Source organism: Chamaea fasciata, unplaced genomic scaffold, assembly GCF_029207755.1.
Source record: "Chamaea fasciata isolate MVZ Bird 193981 ecotype frontalis unplaced genomic scaffold, bChaFas1.0.hap1 SCAF_4, whole genome shotgun sequence".
Taxonomy (NCBI): domain Eukaryota; kingdom Metazoa; phylum Chordata; class Aves; order Passeriformes; family Sylviidae; genus Chamaea; species Chamaea fasciata.
This window is the reverse complement of record NW_027094089.1, coordinates 61,011,132-61,019,358: the sequence shown is the minus strand read 5'-3', so window position 1 is coordinate 61,019,358 and position 8,227 is coordinate 61,011,132. Positions and strand designations below refer to the sequence as shown.

General features: G+C 43.6%; 1 protein-coding gene across 2 annotated transcripts; it reads left to right on the top strand.

Moving 5' to 3' along the window:
* Positions 1 to 460: 460 nt before the first annotated feature.
* On the top strand, positions 461 to 8,227 carry IDNK (IDNK gluconokinase). Of its 2 annotated transcripts, none has more exons than XM_066181765.1 (5): positions 461 to 546; positions 967 to 997; positions 1,367 to 1,453; positions 5,131 to 5,174; positions 7,176 to 8,227. In XM_066181765.1, the coding sequence occupies exons 3-5, from the start codon at positions 1,424 to 1,426 to the stop codon at positions 7,534 to 7,536; spliced, it is 435 nt and encodes a 144-aa protein (XP_066037862.1). In that variant the 5' UTR covers positions 461 to 546; positions 967 to 997; positions 1,367 to 1,423; the 3' UTR covers positions 7,537 to 8,227. The 2 variants fall into 2 exon arrangements, with proteins under 2 accessions (XP_066037862.1, XP_066037861.1); XM_066181764.1 differs by lacking the exon at positions 461 to 546 and adding an exon at positions 739 to 839.

Here is an 8,227-nt window from a genome sequence, read left to right as displayed (position 1 = left end):
AGAAGCAATGGGCACAAACTGAAACATAGGAGGATCTACTGGAACATCAGGAAGCACTTTGTTACTGTGAAGGTGACTGAGCACTGGAACTGGCTGCCCTGTAAAGGTTGTGGAATCTCCCTCATTGGAGACACTCAAAAGCCACCTGGACAGGATCCTAATGTGCTCTTCGGGGTCCTGCTTGAGCTGGGGTGTTGGACAAGATTACCCCATCAGTGGTCCTTCCCAGCCTTACCCAGCAAGTAATTCAGTGATTTAAAAGTATGACTGGATCAGTGCTTCAAGAAATACAAAAATGGAGCTACCCACAGCATGGCTGATGCCCTAATTAAATTTTAAAGGCAGACCTTTATCACCAAAGGGTAATACAAAATTCAACGGGCATCAATGCACACTTTAACATGCACTGAAGAAATCATTGTTTCTATTAAATTTGCGTGTGTTGCTGAGGCTGCAAACAGTGAATACCGCGCTAGGAACCGCTGGAAGAGAAACGCCCGACCAGACTGAAAAGCCGGAGACAAAGAGGGTTCAGGAGAAGATCAGGTAACTGCAGCACAAGTAGCAACTACGCGGAAAGAGAGCGGGGGACACGACACGGGTGTCCCGGGCAGCTGCGCGGGGCGGCGGCGGCGGGGCAGGAAGAGGCGCCGGGGCCGCTCCCCGCACGGCCGCGCTGGGGCCGCCCCACGCCCGAGGCCCGCGGGTGGGCCCGCACCCGCACCGCCTCCGCGGCAAAGGCCGAGGGCGGGCCGGGGCGGAGGGCAAAGGGGCAGTGGCAGAGTGCGCCGGGCCGCCATGGTGCTGGTGGTAGTGATGGGCGTCAGCGGCTCAGGGAAGTAGGTACCAGGCGAGGGGCGGGCAGGGGCAGAATGGCGGCGGCGGCGGCGGCGCGGCGCGGGCGGTGCGGCGCTGCCGGGGGCTGGCGGTGCGGGTGCGTAACCGGACCTTTGTGCTTCCCCGCAGGACCACGGTCGGGTGGCGGCTAGCAGAGAAGGTAGGAGCGTGTGGTAGCCACCGCCTCGGAGGCGTGCCGGAGCGAGCAGGCACCTCCCTGCGCCGGGCCGATTGCCTTCGCCCGGGCTGCTGGTCTCCCGAGCCGCGTTTGGCTGGCGCAGTGTCGCCTGCGCCGACTCCGGCTCAGCGCCGTGATGCAGCAGCTGTTGCTGCTACCAAGCTGCCTTAGTGTTTTGGTGGTTTGTTTGTTTGTTTTTTGCTAATCATTATGCTATAAACGGTGATTCATACTGTGGTGCAAGAAGCCTGTGATTTCGTAATTTCTTAGGTGTCTTTCTAAATTCTGAAGTAATTGTTACCTCACCTGATCTAACTGAACGATCCATAATTAATTTATTTTTTTTCTTAGTTGGGATGGAAATTCTACGATGCAGACGATTATCATTCTCTAGAGAATAAGAAGAAAATGGAAAGAGGGATACCACTAAATGATGAGGTACCTTGAATAAGCCCTGAAAAAAACCTGTTGTCCATACATTTATCTCTGTAACTTCATGCACATCTTGTTGAAGTAGATTGCGGTTTACTATGTAGATTAGTCTGACTGCAAACACAGGTCTGCATTTGGTAAGGTGAGGGAGACATCTTGTGTCAAAAAGGATTCTGCGTAAAAAAAAAAGTAGTTTATCCAATGCTTGTCAACTCACAAGTGGTAAGCTGCTGATCAGGACTTGTGAGAAATCTCCCCCTCTACAGTCCACACAGAAAGTTGCAGTTTTGGATTAGAATCATAGAATCTTAGAATATCCTGAGCCTGAGTTGGAAGGGACCCACAAGAACCACAGAATCCATTGTGTGGCCATGCACAAGGAAACTCCAAAAATTTGTTACCCTTCTCTCAAATAATTTTTCATCATTTATCACCACTTCTGGTTAACGTGGGAGGTCCCAGATGACTGGAGGTTGTCCAGTGTGGCCCATCTACAGCAAAGGTTGGAAGAAGGATCCAGGGAGCTGCATGCATGTAAGTCTGGCCTCTGTAAGGTTATGGAACAGATTGAGTACATCACATGGCATGTGCAGGACAACCAGTGCATCAGGCTCAGCCAGCAGGGGTTTGGGAAGGGTAACTTTACTTCCTTCTATATCCAGGTGAACTAGTGGATGATGGAAAGGCTGTCAATATAGTCTGCCTGGACTTTAGTCAAGTCTTTGATGCCATTTCCCAAAGCATCCTCCTTGAGAAACTGGCTTCCAATGTCCAGGATGAGTGCACTGTTCACTAGTTAAAAACTGGCTGGGTGGTCAAGCTCAGAGGGTGTTGGTGAATGGAGCAACAGTTGATGGTCAGTCACTGGTGGGTTTCGCCAGGGATCAGCGTCATGGCCAATCATGGTTAACATGGGCATGGAAGGGATTGGCTGCATTCAGTAGGTCTGCAGGTGACACCAGTTTGGATGCAAGTGTTGATATGCTGTAGGCTGGGAAGGCTCTGCAGAGGGATCTGGACAGGCTGGATCAATGTGCTGAGGCTAATCACCTATGTTTCAACATGGTGATGTCCCTTGGGTCACAACAACCCCAGGCAGGACTACAGGCTTGGGGCAGAGAGACTAGAAAGCTGTCCAGCAGAAAAGGGCCTTGGAGGGCTTGGTTGGCAGCAGGTGAACATGAGCCAGCACACTTGGGTGTGTGGCCAATGAAGAAGGCAAATGGCATCCTGGCCTCTATGAGCAACAGTGTGGCCAGCAAAACCAGGGCAGTGAATTGTCCTCCTCAACCTGTACCTCACATTGGTGAGGCCACACCTCGAGTGCTGTGTTCAGTGCTGGGCTCCTTAATTCAGGAAGGACACTGAAGTGCTGGAGTCAGTCCAGAGAAGGGCAGCAAGGATGGTGAAGGGTCTGGAACCCAAGTCCTGTGAGTAGTGTCTGAGGGAGCTGGGGGTGTTTTTACCCTGGGGAAACTGAGGCTCAGGGGAGACCTTATCAGTCTCTACAATTACCAGAAAGGAGGTTGTGGTGAATGGAAGTCAGCTTCTTCTCCCAGGTAACAAGGAATAGGACAAGGGGAAATGGTCACAGGTTGTGCCAGGGTAGGTGGCACAATAATATTCAAGGTGAATATTAGGAAAAAATTTCATCCTGAAAGAGTGGCTGAGCATTGGAACTGGCTGCTCAGAAAAGTGGTGGAGTCACCATCCCTAGAAGTGTTTAAAAAGACACTTAATGCTATGGTTGAATTAGCATGGTGGTATTCAGTCAAAGATTGGACTTGATGATCTTGAAGGTCTTTTCCAAGCCTTAGGATTCTATGATTCTGAATTGCAGCATGTGCCTGAGAGCTCTGACGAGATGCTTTGGAACTCTGTCAGGCTGGTGCTGTGACCACATCCCTGAGGAGCCTGTTCCAGTGCACAAACACCCTCTGGAATGGGGCCCTCTTCTAATATCCAGCATAAACCTCCCCTAACACAGCTTCAGGCCATTCCCTCAGGTCCTGTCACTGGTCACCACAGAGAAGAGATCAGTGCCTGTCCCTCCTCTTCCTCTCATGAGGAAGCTGTAACTGCAGTGAGGTCTGTCCTCAGTCTCCTCTTCCCCAGGCTGAACAGATCAAGTGACTTCAGCCACGCCTCACACAACTTCCCCTCAAGGCCCCTCAGCATCCTCAAGGCCCTCCTTTGGATGCTCTCTAATATTTATATTCTTCTTATACTGTGTTTCCCAAAACTGCACACAGGACTCTAGACAAGGCCGCCCCAGTGCAGAGCAGAGCAGGAGAATCCCATCCCTTGACAGGCTGGCAATGCTTGAAGTACTAATAGCTTAATGGCACAGCTTGAAAAAAATGGTTTCTCTGTTTGCCATCAATTAGGACAGTGATTTTACAGTTAAAGTCACTTTTCCTGTACAGAATCAGGGAGAATTAAAGTTTATGTCCACTACTTCTAGAGAAACATACACTTATGAATGTAGATAAAGACTTTTAAACAAAGAACATAAACTAAACAATCCTTGTGAACGTATGAAATCAATCTAAAAGCATATGGAGCTTAGAAACAGGGCAAGATGCAGTAATGAAATCTTTTGAAAAAGACTTTAAGAATTTAGCTGTAATAGAAAAATTTTGCAAAGCTCCTACCTTCTTTTTTTTTTTTTTTTTTTTTTGGAAGGCTTCCATTTTGTTTTTTTCAGTCCCTCAAATCTTTTGGAAGATGTCCTTAGCCCATTTAGACTGAAAAAAATATTCTAGATTTTGGTAAAAAACTTGGATCTTTCACTAGTGGTTGGAAGCCTGTATGTTGTCTGTAGCAACATTGTACACTTGAATGACTAAACCATTGGTGCATGGTGCTCAGCAAGAGGAAAGCATCTCTTCTGAAAAATGAGAGGTGCAAAATTGTGAGTGCCTTCTTGAATGCCAAGGAGAAGTTACTGGGTAGTGACAGCAGCAAAAAAATGTTACATTTATTTGTCTATGTTATAATTTATTGTGCTCACCCAGCAGTAACAGCATTGAAAGACTAAATGGGAGCAGTTGTTTAATGCTCATTAGGCTTGACTGAAGTTTGTGGCAGGTTCAAATTTCCAATTAAGTAAGCATCTGATCGATCACTTGTGTTTGCCTAAGTAATGGGCAAAAGTTTTGAGAAATTGTGGTTGTGATTACATTTATTTGTGAGTGCTATTGACATAAATGTAATTATTTCTGATAACTAAATTTAAATTTGTCTGTTTCTGAAAGCTTCAACTTGGATCCAAAATGGGGATGGGGTGTGTGTATATCACTGTATTAGAGAAAAGAAATAACAACTCTAGCTGTACATTTGAATAGTATAATAGAAGCAAGAGATAAGATGACTGTCCTTCAGTGGTTTACAAGGTGCATGCTACACTTGCATACACATTACTTCCATCATACACTTGTAGGGATCTGTAATATAAAAAGTACAATTCGACTAAAAGCATCTTATTCATAATGTGCTGAGCACTTATTATTAGCCTTCACAGGTAGTGGTAGCAAATCTATATAGGAAGAAAGAGATTCAAAACTGAACTTGCTGTACAGTTTAATGCTAATTTTTACCTCTAATCAAATATCTGAGATGCTAGTAGCAATTGTTTCAAATTGATTTCTGAAGAATTTTTAACTAACTTGTTTTCTTTCTAGGACAGGATTCCTTGGCTTTGCACATTGCATGATTTACTAAGGAGGTAAGAGAATATCCATTTTTAGTTTTAGCTAAAGACAGAAGTACTGGAAGTGTTTTCCCCCACTGCACTGCAAAGCAGAAATGTGATAGTGTAAAGAAATTCTGCAGGTAGTAAAGTCATTCTATTTTTACTAATCTAAACTGTCATAGTAATTGCTGATGGTGAGCCAATCCCTGAAAAATAAAGTGGGAAACTGTTGCCAATGATGGTTGTTTTTCTACTATCTGTGTAAAAATAATTTCAAGGATCCAGTTTATTAATAAGGCTGACATTAGCTACTTACAAAGAACATAACCACAAACTACACCAATAACAGTAGGATAAAATGCTGTTATTTTGAACAAGATACAGTGTCAAGTTTGTTTGACACTTTTTTTGCTTCAGTGTACTCTGCTAATTTGTAGCTGACACCAAAATGGGAGGAGGTCCCACTGATGCAGAGGGACCTTGAAACGGATTGGTAAGAACCTTTTAAAAATGCAAAATCCTGCCCCTGGGAAGGAACAACCCCAGGCACTGGTAGGGACACTGAGGGGCACTCAGCTGGGAAGCAGCAGAAAAGGGCCCAAGGAAGCTGTGGTGGACAGCCCCAGTTGGACATAGGCCAGCAATGTGCTCTTCTGGCAGGGCAGGCCAGCAAAATCTTGAATCCTGGGCAATATTAGACCAAGTATTGCCAGGAGGTCAAAGGAGGTGATCCTTCCTCTCTCCTTTTACACTGGTGAGGCCACACCTGAACTGCTGTGTCAGTTTTCGGCTCCTCATTATAAGAGAGGCATGGACGTACAGGAGAGCATCCAACAATGATGAAGGGACTGGAGTATGTCCCCAACAAGAAAAAGGTTGGGAGGGCAGGGACTGTTTAGACAGGCTTTACACTTGCTTATGCACATTAGGTGAGCATACCTCATTGGAGCACGGGTTAATTAATTGAGAAATTTGTCAGGACTGATTTGCTGGATCCATTGCTTTATGTTATGTGATAGCTCAATGCCACTGTGCAGCTCTGGAAACTTTACAAAACCAACTATATTTTAAAAGATGCTAATGCCAGTGTTTAGTTATTAGTACTTATTAGTAGCTGAGGCTGTAACTGACTTACCTAGGTGATAACGGTAGGTATTAGAAGTTCTTACTTTCCTTTGAACCAAAATCTGATGACTATTGAATGATTTTTAAATAGGTTTATACCTGATTTTATTACAGAATATATTTTCTTAGGCAGGAATTTTATTCACTCTTCATACAGACAACTAATTCTGGATTTGCTTTTTGGTGGGACAGACACACCCAGAGTTAAATGCTTTAAGAAACCTTATCAGCAAAAAATACATGTGCAAAGCATTCACTGACTTGCAATCTCTTGTTTAATCTGAAGTGAGCATATATGCAATGCTGCCAATGAGTTGCAGGAAACATAAATTACAGTTAAATCTGAGACAGTGACAACAGGTGTTGAAAATATTGTGTATTTATGAACAGTGGTCTGTCCTGTTTATCAGCCACTTACCTTTAGAGAGAATACTACACTAATTTTATAGATAATGCATAGGTGTTTCTATGGATATTTAGAACTGTTCCTGTTCTCAGCAATTACGGAAATGATCCTGACATTTCCTTGTGCTAGAATTGAATTTTATTTAGCAAAGAATAGTGGCTAATAGACAAGGTCCCTAGCACTGAGATTTTACTAGAAGATTGGCTAGCTTGACCTGACTTTCAAATCACATCTTTAACCAGACTGGAAATTTGGTTTCAAAATCCTGTCAAAATTACTCAAATACCACCGTCAAAATGCCACTACTCCAACAGCTGTCCTTCCTGAGGAGCTAGGGCTTGTCTACCTTGTTCAGCAGAACTAAGAAGCCATTTTTGTTATACCACACATAGGTATGTAAAAGTTTTTGGGTTTTTTGGTGGTTTGTTTTTGGTGGTTTTGTTTTTGGTTTTTTTTTTTTTTTTTTTTTTTTGTGTGTGTGTTGTTTTTTTTTTTTTTGATAGAGAAGACACATATAGACAAGATACAGTGCTGGCCTGTTCTGCACTGAAGAGGATGTACAGGCGTGTGTTAATCAGTGGAGCATCTGCAATTGAAAGCAACCAGCCAGAGCAACCAGGAGAAAACCCAGCACTGAAGATCCTCTTTGTTCATTTGGATGGACCTATGGACATCATTGCTGGCCGCCTGGAGAAGCGGAGAGGTCATTTTATGCCACTTGAACTTCTCAAGTCTCAGTTTGATACTCTAGAGCCACCTAGTGCACCAGAAAACTTCATTACTGTCAGTCTAGAAAAATCTCTCCCAGAAATAGTGCTAGAGATTGAGAGCACCATTCTTCAGGGTGAGGCATTGCTGGAGTAATTTACTGAATGACACATACAGAAATTCCCTGAAGGATCCCAAGGCTATGAGACAGGATTTTAATTATTAAATTTATTATTAAATCAAACCAACTTATTTTTAAGAGCTGGTTTACTACTCAGTTTTATCATGTATCTGTAAAAGACATATAAGATGTAATTTGCAAGAACTGTAAAGCTATTTTTAAGCCATTCACTCTATGAAGTTAAAATTCTCATTTTAGTAAGAGCCTGCTTTTGAAAACCCTGGTCACACAGAATAATGTATTTTCTTAATTTTAATATTTACTCTGTCAGACACTGAGATGGGCACATCTGCTATTACAAGATTAAATAATTTACAGCTTTGTTAAAAATAACGTGATTTTCCTAGAAGAGGCAGGAACATGCATGATGAAGTTCCATACATGACACTACCCTGTCTCACTGCTGGATTTTCATCAAGTTTTAAGTTCTGTGTTTGTATCCTTGATGACCTCACCAGAGCACTGATGACTTCATGAGAACTTTTCTGATCTCTTACTGGAAATTGTGAGAAAAAAAAGGTAGCGGTGGTGGTGATGCAATATACAAAACTTAATTGAATGGAAAGCTTTAAAAATAAAGCATAAGTGGCATCATACTGGCTCTGAACTTAGAGCTTTCAGGTACGAAGTGTACAAATTGCAGTTGATTAAAGATACTGAATGCAA

Coding starts and splice junctions, on each gene's coding strand:
- IDNK (XM_066181764.1), top strand. CDS start 799: ATGGTGCTGGTGGTAGTGATGGGCGTCAGCGGCTCAGGGAA. Junction 840..966: donor GGCGTCAGCGGCTCAGGGAA/GTAGGTACCAGG, acceptor GCTTCCCCGCAG/GACCACGGTCGGGTGGCGGC. Junction 998..1,366: donor GGTGGCGGCTAGCAGAGAAG/GTAGGAGCGTGT, acceptor TTTTTTTCTTAG/TTGGGATGGAAATTCTACGA.